Source organism: Arvicola amphibius, chromosome 9 (genome assembly GCF_903992535.2).
Source record: "Arvicola amphibius chromosome 9, mArvAmp1.2, whole genome shotgun sequence".
Taxonomy (NCBI): Eukaryota; Metazoa; Chordata; class Mammalia; order Rodentia; family Cricetidae; genus Arvicola; species Arvicola amphibius.
The window spans coordinates 124071887-124088452 of record NC_052055.2 but is presented as its reverse complement, the minus strand read 5'-3'; the positions used below and the strand labels follow the sequence as shown (position 1 = coordinate 124088452).

The window sequence follows — 16566 nt, the reverse complement described above, 5'->3', positions numbered from 1 at the left end:
AGGAAGGCTCTAACCCCTTGTGGAAGGACTAGAAAGTACATTGGGGACAGTGGGACTCCGCAGGTAGAGTTCCTTCCTAGTCTGTAGGAAGCCCTCGGTTCAATCCCTGCTACCATCTAAATCAGGTGTGGTGGTGCACACCTTATATATATAAATAAGTTATATAATATAGATATTTAAGGGTCACGTGGGGTTGCGGAGCTGGTTCAGTGTAAAAAGCATTTGCTGTATGCTTTTCAGAACCCATTCTGAAACCCTAGTGCTCTGGAGGCAGAGACAGAAGATCACGTGGGCAAAAATGGTTTGCTGAATCTTTTTTTTTTTTTTTTAGGCAGGGTTTCTTTTTCTTTGGTTTTCTGAGACAAGGTTTCCCTGTAGTTTCTAGAGTCTGTCCTGTCTTGGAACTAGCTCTTGTAGACCAGGCTGGCCTCGAACTCAGAGATCCGCCTGCCTCTGCCTCCCGAGTGCTGGGATTAAAGGCGTGCGCCACCACCGCCCAGCAAGGCAGGGTTTCTTTGTGTAAGCCTGACTGTCCAGGAACTTGCTCTGTAGACCAGCCTGGCCCTGAACTCACAGAGATCCGCCTGCCTCTGCCTCCCCGGTGCTGGGATTAAAGTTATGCACCACCAGGTCCAGTTCATTTTATTTATTCTAAGATTGCTTACGTGTGTCAGGCACTGGTAGCACACACCTTTAAACCCAGCACTCGGGAGGCAGAGGCGGGCGGATCTACACAGAGAAACCCTATCTCAAAAAAAACTGAAAATAAATAAATAGAAAACAAACAAATAAAATGAAGCAGTCGCCTGGATTGTTAGTGACAGATACCTTATTTGAACAACCCCCTCCCCCACCTCTTCTTGTGAATCTAGGTCTCGCCCAGCTCCACCTGGCCTTGAATTCACTCTGGAGTCAAGAACAACCGGGAGTTCCTCCTGCCTCCACCTCATGAGCACTGGGATTCCAGGCCGTGTTTATGCTGGAGACAGAATCTGGGGGTGCTTACATGCTAGGCAGCCACCCTATCATCTGAGGGCCACCCCAGTCTCCTACCCTCTGGTCCTGAACACATTTTCTTTTACTTGCTATAGAACCATGTAATAGTAATTTGGACTTTAGTAAAAGAGAAATGAGTTTGAGCTAAAAATAAAACCATACTTATCAAGAATATAAAATATTAATCTTTAATAAAATTTGTTTACTATAAAATTGTGATTCTTAAGGCGTATCTGGCTGGGCTTCTGTACAGGAGGGTTGCTGTCCTGGGTCACGACGCCATCGCTCACTTCTTTCTCTTCTTGCCCCCAGCAGGGACCTCGTTCTTCTTGCCCAGAATCTTCATAAGTGCCATGGGCATGTAGTAGGGCCGCTCCTGGGAACCATCGTTTCTCTCCAGATCCTCCACTGAGGAGCAGAGTAGATCAATTAGAGCAGACCCTGATAAGAGGAACCCTGTTGCACCCCAGAAATAATCTGGGCTGCGTAGCCAACAGCCTGGTATCCTGTCCAAGCCACTTAGTTCTTTTCTCTGTGTAGCTTTGGAGCCTGTCCTGGAACTCGCTCTGTAGCCCAGGCTGGCTTCGAACTCACTGAGATCCGCCTGCCTCTGTCTCCCGAGTGCTGGGATTAGAGGTGTGTGCCGTCACTGCCCAGCTATATATAGGCAGTTCTATATAACATGTTTCCTCATGTAAGGATTATATGTTTTATAGGGTGATAACAGGATAAAAAAAATTGCATGCCAGTTCATCATGGCGGCTTTCGTTTGATCCTAATATTTAGGAGGTGGAGACAGGACGACTTAGAACACAGGACCAGCCTGCGCTACACAGCAGAACTCTGTCTGGGGAATGGTTGTGTATCTCCATGGTTCTAGCACTCAGGAGGCAGAGGCCAGAAGACTGGAGTTGATCCAGCCTGGTTTATAGAGTGAGTTGGAACCAACCAAGAATACATAGTGAGGTCCCGTGTAAATAAATAAGATTTAACCAAGAAACGAAAGCATAAAGCAACAACAAAATCCTGTTAATTGCTCAGTGCGTGGCTGGGGGAATAGCACCGTGGTACAGCATTCCCGCTTTGCAGGCACAAGGCCTGGTGGCATCATCACTGCGACAAAAAGGTACCACAATGCCCAGCACTTGGGGGCCGAGGTAGAAGGCTCGTGAGTTTGAGCCAGCCTTAGCCATACAGTTAGTTCTGGGTCAACCTGTGCTACGTAGCGTGATCCTGTCCCACCTCCTTGCATGTCCCCTCCCACAAAAAAAAAAAAAAAACTAAATAAAAGAACACTCCTCACCCCCACCCCCCACACTATGACTACCTTCCGGAAAATGTTCTGCGGTTAACATCTTCCTATGTTTCCTAGCCAGGCCTCTGTCTGAGAAGGGTCCCCTCTGAGAATGTCCAGGGCTTGTTCCCTTCTTTCCTCCCCAAACTTCTAGCCTCAGAATGTCTGATGATGCTCCCTCCAGCTCCTTTAGTTCACAAAGCTACAGACAACCAGCCTCCAAGAGAAGCTTGAAGAGTCAGGAGCTCGAGGGTGGGGGACACTCACGGAAGCAGAGGAAGAGCGTGTCTACACACATGCCAAACACGCTGAAGAAGCCACTGGCGATAACATAGGCTCCCATGATGGAGGTCTGCAGGAAACGAGACTGATTGGGACCCTGCTAGGCGCGACTGGGGACTTGGGTGTAGCAGAGGGAGACGTCACTCACCATGATGGGCAGCCAATAATAGTTGAGGTGGGGGTTCTCAAAGTCTTTCCCCAGCCCCTTGATACGACCAGAGAAAAAGAAGAAAGACAGGACACCTGCGTGGGCAAGGGTCCCAGGGTCAGGGCTGCTTTTCTGCAGACACCTCTTTCTGCACGTATTCCAGGGGTCCCCCGACTCTGCAGACCCAGATGCTGGCCCTTACCGACGCCTCCGACCACCAGCAGCTTCCCAAAGAACAGCAGCAGATCTGTAACTTTATCCAGGACAACTACCCTGCAGCGGGAGGCAAGGCGGCCGGGGTGAGGTCCTGGTGGGGCTGGGAACAGTGACATCTATGCCCATCTCAAGATGGGGAGAGCAGAGCCCTGGACCAAGAGTGAGACCCTTCTAAGTAGCGTCTGCCCATGAGCCAGCGTAAGGACGGGCGATCTGACCTGACAACGTTCCTCATGAGCAGCTTGAAGGCGTTTTTGGCTGAGACACAGAAATTCTTCCCATAGATGGCAATCTGGGAGGAGCAGGAAAGGTCAGAGCCACACCCCTGGTGAGTTAGCCCCGTCCCCCGCCCCAGTGATGGTGGAGTCGGGGCAGGCAGAGGGGTACAGAGCAAGAGGCTCCTCGAGGCCGTGCTCACCATGATGTAGGCGTTGCGGTTGAGAAACTTAATAAACTTCTCCAGGCACCAGAGGCAGCACTTGAAGCAGCAGATGATGCACCGGGCCACAGGATTTTGGGATCCTAGGGACAAAGGAAGCCGACGCTCAGCCACTGGCTTCTGCTGGCCTGGCCTTCTTTAAGACTCCGGGAGCTGAACCCGCCCATCACCGGTCACCATTCACCTCTTAGCTTGTGGTCAATGTATTCCAGGATGATCCGGGCTATCTGCACAAGGGTCAGGATGAGGGCTCCAAATGCCAGCGACCCAGTGTGGTAACTGCAGAGGGTGTGCAGGTGAGATGAGACACCCTGGCACCTCCTGGTATCCCTAGGGCTGAAGCTTCCCTAGGGGGCTGTCCCTGGCTCACCGGAGGGTGCGGATGAAGGCTGAGCTCAAGGGGAAGGTGGGGATGTCTTTAGGCTTATGAAAGGCCCAGTAGAAGGAGGCAAAGGCCCCAGCAAGGACGCACTGGCCCAGGGCCAGTACCCAGTTAACCGTCCAGAAAAGCCCCAGGACTCCATAGATTTGCAGGTTGAAGAGAGAGCGTTGGGCTAGGCCTGTGGATGAGTAGCCCTGGAAGGCGCACGTGAGCCCCGGGCACAAGGAGAAATTCCCGGTTGAAGCCTGGAAGTGACAGGGAGGACACAGAGGGTCAGACCTTGGAGTGGCAGGCAGATCAGTTCAGACTTTCCCTGGGGTGACTAACCAGCTTCCCGGTTTCCAGGTAGACTCAGGAGCTGTCTAGAAGGCCTGGGGCAAGCCCAGAGTGTGGGTGGTTTTATGGTTTCCACCTGTTCTGCGGCTTTCCCAGCGACCTGTTCTAGAGAAGCCTCTGCAGCTGCCGTCAAGACACTGCGGGCATTTAACGGCATTAAGTAATTTTGTTGGCTGAAACAACAAAACAGTGTCGGTGTGTGTGTGTGTGTGTGTGTGTGTGCGTACGTGTGCGTGTGCATGTTTTGCCGGGATTGAACACTGATCCTCACTCAGTAGCTGAGCTGCACACCCAGCTTTATTAGACTTCCTTTTTCTTCTTCTTTTCCTTCCTATTTTTAGCGTAGAAGCTGAAACTTCAGGAACAAAGGACAGTTTTTTATCAGTGACCTAATCCTCATGCTCTGCTTTTGAAGTCAACTGTTGAGGGGTTGGAGACGTGTATCAGCTGATAGCCAGCTTGCCTAGCGTGTGCAAAGCCACCGCAGAAGCCCCTGCACGGTTGGGCACGCCTGTTGTCACAGCCCGTGGGAGGTAGAGACAGGAGGATCAGTTTAAGGTCCCCCTCTCCCACGTAGCAAGATCCAGACCAGCCTGGACTACTTGAGACCTTGTCTATAAATAGATAAACAAAGGAACACTCTTTGAGATCCACCTTAGCACACTTGTGTATAAAGAGGCATGATAGTCAGAATCTGTATTCAAACTACCTGAGCTGCGTGATTTTAGCCCTGCAATCCCAACGTTTAAGGAAGCTAGGGGATCACTGTGAATTTGAGGTCAGCATGGGCTACAGAGTAAATTTCAGTCTAGCAGAGAGAGAGAGAGAGAGAGAGATAGAGAGAGAGAGAGAGAGAGAGAGAGAGAGAGAGGAGGATGAATGGGGTGGTGGTGGCAAATGCCTTTAATCCCAGCCCTAAGGAGGCAGAGACAGGTAGATCTCCATGTTCGAGGCCAGCCTGGTCTACAAAGTGAATTCCAGGACAGCCAGGGCTACATAGAGAAACCCTGTCTCAAAAGAAAGAGATAGAGAGACAGAGAGAGAGAGAGGGAGGAAGCAAGCTATGCCATGCCTCAGTGGCTGAGAGCCCTTGCTGTTCTGCAAGAAGATCAGGGTTCCATTCCCAGCACCCACATGGTGGCTCATGACTATCTGCAACTCTGGTTCCAGGGATCCAAGGCCTCTTCTGGTCTCTTTGGACAGCAAGTACAATGTGGTCCATAATTATACATGCAGGCCAGACACTCATGTGCATAAAATAAAATAAGAAAGAAATAACAGAATAGAATAGAAAAATTATAAAGAGAGAGAGAGAAAGAAAACATTCCTTAACTACCTAAAAGTTGAGGGTGGGGGCAGCTTAGGGATGTAGTTCATGCATGAGGCCCTGGGTTCAAACAGTAGGCATTGCAAAAAGGAAGAGGAGAGTCCTTAGCAAGCTGAGGGCCACAGGGTCTGGCCACATGGATTTACCAACATCCTGTTACTTCTGCATATGTTTGGAAAAATCCATAATAACAGATAAAAATGAATAATTAAAACTAAAGAAATCCAGAAAATATGACTTTAAACGCTTCACGGTGTCTGAGTGTAAGTCTGAAATAAAGCTGGGCACAGTGGTGCACACCTTGAATGCCAACACTTGGGAGGCAGAGACAGGTGGATTCGTTCGAGGGCAGTCTGGTTTATGTATTGAGTTCCAGGCCAGCTAGGGCTCTATGGTGAGACCCTGATTCAAAAAGAGAAAAAGAAAGAAAGCAGAAAAAACCAAAAAACAAAAAACCCTTCTCTCAACAGATCGCTGTGGGCCTGTGGCTGCCTTCACTGTTGGAGGGTGAATGTTCCAAAGGAAAACCGGGTCCCTCTGGGCACAGAACACAGTGGGTCTTTTCTATATCCGAATGAGCCTCCTCTCATTTTGTGTGTAGGGGTTGTTGTTTTTGAGGAAGGGTCTCCTTCTGTAACCCAGGCTGGTCCTGAACTGGAAATCCCCACTCTTAACCTCCAGGAACCTGGCATTAGAGGTGTGTTGCCCGTGGGTGTTGCATGGCTTTTTGTTATGCTTATTTTTGTTTTGTAGAGACTGCCTCGCCTGGTGTAGCTCAGGCTGGCTGCAGCCGCAGACTAGCCGTGTAACAGACTGCTGTAGAGCTCCTGATCCCGGGCCTCCACCCCTCAGGGGCTGAGAAGACAGGTCTTCTCAAGGTCCTCCAGGCATCGCCTTGCTTGGGTGGACCTGAGCCACTGTCTGGGGCTCTGTTCCCAGGACACGCAGCTGTGGTCTCTGTCAGTGGGCAGGCACTGTACACAACGCCAGACGTACCCAATGGCATCAAAACTCCTAAGCCACCCACGGAGATGGCGATTAGGATCAGCTCCCATTTAGAGAGCAGTGGGTGGAGACCCAGGAGGAAGAAATATTTAACGGCCTTGGCGGCTGAACTTCACTTTCTACAGAGTGGGCAGCTCAGCTACAGAACCGAGGGAGGTTCCATCCATGGACTGTCCTTGCCCTCTCAAGTACTTCTGCATCAGAGGAAATCTGGGCTAACTGACCCCCAAGATCCCCTCAGCACCCACTCTGCTCCCTCTCACCATGGGATCACAGGATTTGTTCACAGGCACGGTCTCACAGCCAGATGCGTTGGAGTCGGGCACCCGATAGACGTACTGGGGTTGCCCGGATGTGGCCAGGTACCCAGAGATGAGTCAAGGAGCACATGATGCCGGCTGTCAATCACAGGCCACACCTACATAGCTCCCCCTAGGACTGGAGCAGTCCACACACAGGGACACACTCAGGGACACACACAGGGTTAGCTCTCAGTCCCTGCTTACCCTTGCAACTCAGTCCCCTCACACCGCACATGGGACCTGCCCAGCACCAGAGCTCCAGCAGGGGCTATACAAAGGATACAGAGCAATCAGGGCCCAGTAGCTGATGCAAATGACCAGGAGGACGAAGGTGACCAGGGGGTAGAACATAGTGGACATCATCTGGCCCACAGCCCTGTAGGGAGACAAGAGCAGCCCACTGGGGCCTCAGCCCTGCGCAGCCTCTCCCAGGCCTGACCCTGGCTGCATTCCTCGGACCTGTTTGTTTCTCCAGGCCAGAAACGGAGGACTACAGCTTTTGTGTCTGCATCCCCCAGCACCTGGTTCTGGGCGGGGTACACAGTGGATTCTTGCTGGGTGAACCCAATAAGGCTCACAGGACCGTAAAGAAACCTGGAGTCACAGAAGACGCCTGGAAAGCCCAGGAAGTGTAAGGGAAGAAAACCCCCAAAAAGACGGCTGGCCCCTGCAGTCCACTAGGCAATGTCTGCTTCTCCTACCTCGACTCCTGCCGCCTCACCCAGCAAGCACCTCAGTTCCCACTTAGGCACTTAGTCAACGCAGACACATTCAGTCCTCACAATGCCCTTGCAAGGTTTAGTCCGCTGTGACAACCATCTTACAAAGAGGGAGGCTGGGTGTGGTGACAATTCTTCCAATCCCAGTGTCCAGGAGGCTGAGATAGCAGGGTGGCCAGGAGTTTGAAGCCAGTCTGCGCTATATACTGCAAGACACAGCCTCAAAGGAGTAGCAGGGGTAGGGGTGACACAGGAGGGATGTGGCTTGCCTGACACAGGAGACCCTGAGTTAAGACCCCCAGCATAAAGGAGGCCTGGTGATCCATGCCCACCCATAACCCTAACGTTCTGGAGGTAGGTGCAGGAGGACGCATTCGAGGTCATCTTCAACTAAACAGTAAGTCAGGGGTCAGCCTGTGCCGCCCAAGCCTGTGCGTGATCACCATAAGCACCATATCACAGGCAGGGAGATCAGGAGTTCAAGGACAGCCTCAGCCACGTAGCTGATCTGACACTAGTCTGGGCTACCTGAGCTCCTGTCTCAAAACAACCAACCAACAATGACAACAAAATCCTTGAGGCAAGCAGAGATGGCTCTGAAGTTACAAGCACTGGTTGCTCTCCCAGAGGACTTGGGCTCACAACTGTCTGTAACTCCTGTTCCAGAGGATCCAAAGCCCTCTTCTGGCCTCCCACAGCACCAGACATGCATGGTGCACAGACATGCATGCTGGCAAAACACCAGACATAAAACAAAAATAAGCCGATCTTAATACCACCACCACCCTGCCACCAAACAACAACAGAACAAACCAGACAGGGAAACGGAGGCCCTAAGAGGCTGAAACTCAGCAGTGCTACTCACTGAGCAATCCTACCTTTCTCCTCAGGGGATTCCTATTACCCCATCCAGGCTGCACCCATGCCCAAGGTCCCCTCTCCCTCCCAGGCAGGCCCTGACCTGCTGGCCTCCTTCAGTAGAGCAATGGCAATGCGTATCCGCTGGCGCAGGAAGATGAGCATCAGCAGCAAGATGCCCTCAAGGACGGCCAGAATAATTACTGCGGGGACAGCAGGTGGTGGTCCCCGGTCAGGGCTAGGGTCACCCCACCAGGGCAACCCTGGCAGCCAGTGGAGGGAGGGGACTCACGAGCAGCCAGCCAGGTCTCCTGCACGCTCTGGTAGGCGCTGAGGTCGGTGGTGAAGCCCAGCTGGGAGATGGAGGCACCCTTGTCCCGCAGTGCCTGGTACTGCTGCCAGCAGTGGTAGATGCCGTAGGCAAGCACGGCTAGCACCCCCACAATCAGCAGCAGCACCAGGGGCGCTGCCACCAGGCGCAGGAGCAGGATAAAGAGTAGACTTAGCACCAGCGCCACAGCCAGGGCCCTGCGGGGGAGGAGCATAAGTGAGGGTTGCCTCCCAAGCCCTTCAGAGTCTCCCAATTTCCTTTCCTTGTACCCTCAAGTACATGGAGATTCATTTTCGGATACAAGTCCTGACTGGCTCAGGGTCTGTCCTGAGCTAGCTCCCCCTCTGATCACAGCCTTGGCCTCACACATAGACATAAGGAAAGGGGATCAGGGAAGGGCAGCAGGAAGGAGGAAGGGGCTGGGTCCCCGGGAAGCTATGGACTCACAAGAGGATCCATTTCCAGGACTGAGCAAAATCTTCAAAGATCTTCACAGAGATATCCCGGGCATTGATGTGATCAAGGAGGCCACTGTTTGGAGAAGGATGGAGTCAGGTGGGGCTGAGGGTAAGAGAGGATAGGGGGTGACGGAGAGGATAATATCTACCTGATTCCCTCAGAGACACTGTTGTTATCGATCTCTTGGTATCCGGGTAAGGTGAAGTTAATGTTGGGGAACGGAAAACAACGTCCCAGAGCTAGAAGAGAGAACAGGGGCTGCTGGGTGGGCGTCTGCTGACCCTCCCATCCCAGAGCACTGTCACGAGAGGCAGCGGCGATGGACGGATGGGATCTGCTCTTCCAGGGCTGGTATGCAGTAGCCTGTATTCCCTCCCTGCCATCGGTCAGATGTCCTTATGCCCCATCACCTGGATCCCTGCTGAGGCCAGGACAGTCATGGCCTCCTCATTGCACAGTACCCATAATTGGTCCCTCAGCTGAGCGGGTTGTGTCAACCGGCTCTGTCATGGCCCTGGGCCAGGCTTCTGGTCCGGGATTCCGCACACATTCAGTGGAGCTTCAGAACCTCCCCGCCCTCTCTCAGCTCAGCCCCTGCCCCATCTCTGTCTCTGGATCTCCAGCCGGGCCTGTTAGTGACTGGCCGAGCAGGTTTGGTTTTTATCACTTACATCCCTGCGCTGAGGAAACAAGGCCCAGAAAGGTTGAGTAATGGGCCTGAGTTCCATCTGCTGGAAGTACTCAAGTTTAAATCCAGATCTGTCTGGTTTGGAGCAGCCCTTGGGCGCCCTTCCCACTGCACTTGCCTGGACATTTTGTCTTTTCTTGACTAAAGTTAAAAAGCATTTTCTACTAAAATAAATAAATAAAGAAAAGGGCAGCTGGACACGGTGGTGTCTCCCTGTTATCTCAGCATGGGGACAGGAAGATCACAAGCCGGGAGCCTGTTGGACCACAAAACAAGATCCTGTCTCAAATAAACCAAACCAGTCACACACATTGGGAAGAGGTGTACACGGAAGAAAGGCCGATGTGATCGACCTCCCAGTCTCGTCCGTCTGTGACATTTGGATGGATGTCTCAGGTTGTTTAATTCCCTTCAGGTTTATTCATCCACATTTAATTAAAAAAAAAAACAAACCTTTTTTTCCGACTTATCTATTTTGCTTGATTTTTGAGGCAGGGTTCACTATGTAGGCATTTGAAGCTCACTGTGTGAATCAGGCTGACATTGAATCCATGGAGATCCTCCTGCCTCTGCCTCCTGAGCCCTAGGACTACAGGTATACAGCACCATGCCAAGCATATTTTATTTTGTGTGTATGAATGCTTTGCCTGGGTGTGTGTGCGCGCATGTGTGTGCACGTGTGTGCGTGTGTGTGCGCGCGCGCATGTGTGTGTGCATGTGCGCCAGAGTAACTTGTGCCTGCGAAGGCCAGAAGCAGAAGAGGGTGTCGGGGCCCCTGGATGGTGTCAGATAGTTTTGAGCCCCTGTGTGGGTCTTGGGAACCTGTATATAAGCAGCAGGCACCCTTAACTGCCGAGCATCTCTCCCGCCCACCGTGGACGTTCTCACGAGACCCTCAGGCAGTTGTTTCTGGTTATTGCTGCTCTCTCCTGTTTTTGCAGTGCCGAGAATCCAGGAATCCAGGGCATTGCACAAGCTAGGAAGGTGCTCTGCACACGGCTCATCCAAAACCACGATGACATCTGTTTATTGTGTGCGAATGCGTGTGGGTTGTGCAAGGCTGTGGTGGTCGGAGGTCAGGGGTCATTCTCACCTTCTACCACATGGGTCCTGGGGCTCGAACTCAGGTTGTCAGACTTGGGGCAAGCACTTCGTGTGCCAAGCCATCTCATCGGCCCTGCCTTACTGTTGGTCTGAGAGGACCCTGCTATGTGCCCCAGGCTGGCCTTCGAGATCTCCTGCCTCTGCGTCCCTGTTGGAAGCTTAGGTGTGCACCATCTAGTTGGCCTAGGACTCCTCTGACCTCTGACCTCTCCACCTAGAATGCAGCTCGAGCAGGGAGTGGTTGGTGTCTATCATCCCTGCACATCTGTCCCAGCATCTGGTACATAGCTGCACGGTGGGCGCCAGCAATGTAACTACACGGTCCTGAGGCCGGGAATGGCGGCCTGCTCCTCACTCCAGACCCTCCCCCCCACCCCCCCCCACCCCGTGACATGCTGAGGGCCTTTCTCCTGGGTCTGCTTCCTTCATTTGAGAAATGGAAATATTGGATGGGATGATGCCTGAGGGGTAATGTGCACGGTTCTCACCTGGAGTAGAAGGAAGAAGGAAGTGGGGACAGAGTTCCTTCTGCAGGCTATCCTCCACTGTCTGGGGATAGACGGGGAGAACAGACAGATGCACAGATATAGAAGTCGTGGCTCCCACCATTACTACCACCTTCACCATTATTACCACCATCATCACCATCACCACCACCACCACCACCACCTCCACCACCACCACCACCATTGCTACCACCAACCACCACCTCTGCCAACAACTTCTGCTACCTCAAGGCTCAGACTGACCCATCCCTCCTTGGAGCCCAACTTCCCCCCAACTCCTCCACTCCCAGCCCTCTCCAGCAACAGCAATGACACGGGGACCAGCATTTACCATATCTGGGGGTACTCCTGGTAGACAAAAGTTCTTGTATTCGTTATAGACTTTATCGACTGTCTCTGAGTACTGGTTCACACCCACAGCCCACGGGGTCTCCGGGCAGGAGGACACGCACACCTGTGGGCAGAGACCAGGCTAAGGGGCTGGTACCCAGGGCCCGGGGCGCAGGTGGGGCTCATAGAGGGCCTGGCTTCTGACCTGGGGTGTGGGGCACTGGAGGCCGTTCTGGGCAATGGAGATGACGTTGGCACCTGCAGCACAGCTGAGGATGTTGAAGTAAAACACGTAGGGCTTATCCCTGCAGGAAGAGAGGTCATGCATGTGTAAGGGCCTGGACAGGCGCGGGGCACTGTTCTCTTAGCACTCGGAGTCCTGTGGACTAAACTAGAGACACCCAGCTCCTGGCCCAGCTCCTCTGGGGACATAAGATGACCCAGAAGACCACCTAGGTAATCAATTCACCGTAAGATAGCCAATGTGTGGCTGAGAGTACCGATTCTGGAGCACAGCCCCTCGTAAGCCAGCTTTATGACCCTGAACGAGGCTTCAAGTCTGCCTTAGCTCGCCTGCCGGGTCATTATAATGGTGACAGGAGTGTGAGCAGCTTGTTATTTACGGGGCATTTCCTGCATACCTTCTGGAAGGGGGCTGCTGGTCAGTGCAGGAGTTAGAGCTCAGAGAATAAGATGTTCAAGGCCACACGACCCAAACTTATCCCGGTTGGGGACCCGGACAGCCTCGTCTGAACTCTAAAATCCTGCACTGAAGCTGGCTCTGCATTGTCCCAGTCCTGGGGAGGCTGGGCAAGGAAGAGCTTCTGGTGTGGGCCGGCGGGCTTGGGATCGGGGACACGGCAGAGGTGCCAGGCTCTGGTGTCTACCCTGTTGTGTGTCCCGCCCCCAACCACGCTGCTCCCGCCCCCTCACACCGCTGTCTTCCCCCTCCTACTCACTTGTTCTCCCCCATGCCGCAGTAGGCTCCCGTGGAGTTTCTGGGGTACAGCACTTGCCGAGGGTCTCCATACACCCAGGCTGGAGGCAGGGACACACAACACGGTCACAGAAAGACAGAGACTTGGGGGCAGGAGCTATGGGGGTGATCTCTCCCTGGGTCAGTGCCCTCCACCTTAGGTTCCCGGAAACTTACCCACAAGCCCCACCACGATGTAACCCAGGATGAAGACCAGGAAGAGGACACAGCAGATGATGTCTGTGCAGCCCCTGGGGAAGAGACAGATGTCTGAGCTGGGGAGTTTAGGGTGCTGGTGTGGGGCTCAGGTATGGGGCATAGTCTGGGGGGTGATGGGTTAGAGAACTGAGGAATGCTAGAAAGAATGGCATCCCCCACTTTTTTCCCAAGATGGTTTCTGTGTATAGCCCTGGCTGTCCTAGAACTCTCTCTGTAGACCAGGCTGGCCTCAAACTCATAGAGATTCGCCAGCCTCCGACTCCTGAGTTCTGGGGTTAATGACATGTACCACCACCACCTGGCAAGATTGGCATTCTTTATCTATTTTAAGAAAATTTTTCTTTTCTTTTCTTTTCTTTTCTTTTTGTTTTTCAAGTCAGGGTTTCTCTGTAGCTTTAGAGCCTGTCCTGGAACTAGCTCTGTAGACCAGGCTGGTCTCGAACTCATAGAGATCTGCCTGCCTCTGCCTCCTGAGTGCTGGGATTAAATGTGCACACCGCCACTGCCTGACTAACAAAACTTTTCTTAGGATAAGAATTCTTCTGCTGACACTGGGCGGTGGTGGTACACACCTTTAATCCCAGCACTTGGGAGGCAGAGGCAGGCGGATCTCTATGAGTTTGAGGCCAGCCTGGTCTACAAGAGCTAGTTCCAGGACAGGCTCCAAAGCCACAGAGAAACCATGTCTCGAAACAAACAAACAAACAAACAAACAAACAATTCTTCTGCTAAAATATAGCACAGCTAATTACAAGCTCATGCACACACACACAAACACATGCATGCACACACGCATGCTCGCACACACGTGCACACACAGAGAGACAAGAGATGGAAAGAGAGCACACTCATAAATTTTATCTGGGCCGGGTGGTGGTGGTGCATGCCTTTAATCCCAGCACTCGGGAGGCAGAGGCAGGCGGATCTCTGAGTTTGAGGCCAGCCTGGTCTATAAGAGCTAGTTCCAGGACAGGCTCTAGAAACTACAGAGAAACCCTGTCTCAAAAACAAAACAAAACAAAAAACAAACAAAAAAAAACCCATAAATTTTATCTGGGTGAGTTTTCACCAAATGCATGCACACCTGGGTAGCTGGCACCTAAGTCAAGAAATCGAATGACCCCAGCACCCAGAGCCCCCTCAAGTCCCTCCAAACACACAGATGCCTCAGTGGATCAGGCTCCTGCAGACAGAATCCTCCCTGCACCCCTGGGGGAAAGCACCCACAGCTCACCTGTTTTTGATGGGGCCTCGAAAGGAGGGGTCATATTTGGCTGATTTCCCTGAGGGCGGGGAGAGTGAGAATGAGGCTCTGGGGGGCTCTCTCCCCACATCCTGTCCCTTCCAGACACCCCGTGGTCCCAGGAGAGCCCGCCTGTTTGACTAGCAGCGAGTAGCAGCGAGAGAACACTAGGGAGCTGGATCCACAGCTTCCTGGCCAGTGGCAGGATGGTTGCCTGCTGTGGCTCCTACCCTAGCAACAGGTGGGAAGTGGGGTCTTTATTTTAGACAGTACTGGATGTTGAATTTATTGCTCCCAACGGGCAAGGCAAGCAAAGCACCGTCACTGAGCTAAAACCACAGCCATTTGGTTTTTATTTTCACTCTGTATTTCAGACAGGACCTTGCTGAGTTCTCCAAGCTGGCCTTGAACTTGCCATTCCCCTGCTTCAGCCTCCTGATCAGTTGGGAGTGTGCTTCTGACTCTCTCCTCAAGGCCCTCCTTCTGCTGACCCTCTCAGTGGCACTTGGGGCTCATTCTATCTCTGCTCTAACCCCTTCTGGTCCTTTCTGGACCATCCAGGTTGGAAGCCCCTGAGGGGACCAAGTCACTCAACTTTGTTATCTCAGCCCTCTGGCCCAAGGATGTGACAGAGAAAGCCCAGTCACAAGTGGGAAGCCCTGCAGGGCACAGGGAGGAAGCAGGAACTCTGCAGACCCTCCACTAGGCTACACAGCTCCGGGTAGGCAGCCAGGCTGACATCTGAGCCGGCCTTTGGGGTTGTGGCCACGTCTTGTTCCTGGTCCTCCCTGAGTACACAGGGAGGGGGTGGGGCCGGGCTGCCAGGGTCCTGGTGGACACTGAAGGGCCTGAGGGCCGGGCTAGCCTGGGGCAGGGTGGAATCTGCTTTCTTGGGTGTTCTGGACTCTGTTCCACTCAGGTCTACGGACCCAGGGTCAATGATTGACCCAAAGCTGCTCCAGGAAGTTTTCTGTGGAGTGCTCTGGCCTTTATGCAGTATCCTAGGGGACAAGCCCCACCCTAGAGGAGGCCCAACGCTCAGAATGAGTTCCCCTGTAGGCGCTGAAGATCCTCTCAGGTAAGGAAACCCTCAGCTCTCCTTCCTCAGCTCTTGCTTCTCAGGACTTGGGGAAAGACTTCCAGCCCTTTTTCCCTTTGTTCTGGGATCAGGCCCCCGCCTCCTGTCTCCTCAGGCTTCACCTTCCACAGCACCCTGCTCCTATTCCTTAAAGTGCCCCAGACAGACCCCTTCTTTTTCTCAACAGAGACTTAAGGCAGGCATCAGCCCTTTCTCCACCAGTCCGTAGACCCCCACTTTTCACAGGGCCTGTAGCAGGCAGACCCCAGCAGCTCAGGGTACCACTACCTACTTCCCACAGGCCCCTTGAGTCCACAGTACCAGCCCCTGCTCCTCAGAGCTCTAGTAGGCAGACTCCAGCAGCTGAGGGTGGTCCCAGTCCACAGGAATCCTAGTAGGCTGACCCCAGAATTTTGGGGTCCCAGCCCTCTAATCCTTACAAGAACTTTCAAAGGGCCCGGCTCCCTAACTTTTTACACAGATCCCAGCATGTCAGAGCCCCAGTCACCGACTCCGCAGGGTGTGGGTTGAGAGACCCCAGCACCTTCGCTCTTCAGCGATCTAAAATCTGGAGTTCCCCAGCTCACAAGAGCCCCAGCTCGCTAGAGCCCCAGCCTCCACCCTTGTAGGCTCTGAGCACAGGAGGCTGCTGGATCTTGAGTTCTGTCCTGAGCAGAAGCTTCAGGACCCCAACCTGCCTTCTAACCATGCGGGCTTTGTTTTCCAGGGCCCTGCCCTCAGGGACTTAGAGCTCACGCCAGAACCTCTCCGCCCCCTGCACCCCCCCTACCTCCCCCAGAGCCTGGCCCAACACCTGTGCACACAGACCTCGCTTCAATACGCAGGACCTTTGCTGTGGCCCAGCGGAGACCATCCTCCCGGGCAGGGCTGTCTCTTTCCATGAACTAGTTCCTCTGCTTAGAACCCACCTCGGCCACCTCTCTCCAGAGCCCAGGCCTCTAGCCCCAGCCTTACCGTAAGCCTCGTCCTCCTTCTGCTTTCCCCCCATGGCTCAGTCTCTGGAGTGATTGGAGCCAGGGAGACCTGGCCGTTCACCTGCCGCCCGACCCCGCCCTCCTGGACGTCATAGCTCCACCCCCCGCCTTGTGGTCCCCGACACACTCTAGTTCCTTCTTCTGATTTCAGCTCCGACCAGCCATCCGGAGCCTGGCGTACTCTGATAAAAAAAAATACTGCATAATTTTCCAAAGTGCTCCAACTGCGGCACACCCAGACCCCAGGGCTATGGTTTGCCTCGGTCCCCCACCAGGTGGCAGCCAGCAACTTGTGTGTTCTACCCACCTACTGTCCCCCCAGCCCCACAATCC

The 16566-nt window shown here is 53.3% G+C and overlaps 2 protein-coding genes across 2 annotated transcripts in view; both read right to left on the bottom strand.

The window, feature by feature from the left end:
* The window catches only part of LOC119822487 (H-2 class I histocompatibility antigen, L-D alpha chain-like), a 741986-nt gene that overhangs the window by 327236 nt on the left and 398184 nt on the right, over positions 1 to 16566 (bottom strand). The gene's annotated exons all lie outside the window — the stretch shown is intronic.
* Positions 1247 to 16292, bottom strand: Slc44a4 (solute carrier family 44 member 4). Its single transcript, XM_038341824.1, has 21 exons — positions 16214 to 16292; positions 14152 to 14200; positions 12876 to 12949; positions 12682 to 12760; positions 11928 to 12027; positions 11724 to 11846; positions 11375 to 11435; positions 9243 to 9333; positions 9083 to 9166; positions 8597 to 8832; positions 8408 to 8507; positions 7011 to 7103; positions 6689 to 6791; positions 3746 to 4002; positions 3560 to 3654; positions 3355 to 3458; positions 3155 to 3228; positions 2923 to 2993; positions 2721 to 2815; positions 2558 to 2642; positions 1247 to 1404 (listed from the first exon to the last, which is right to left on the bottom strand). The coding sequence occupies exons 1-21, from the start codon at positions 16245 to 16247 to the stop codon at positions 1283 to 1285; spliced, it is 2130 nt and encodes a 709-aa protein (XP_038197752.1). The 5' UTR covers positions 16248 to 16292; the 3' UTR covers positions 1247 to 1282.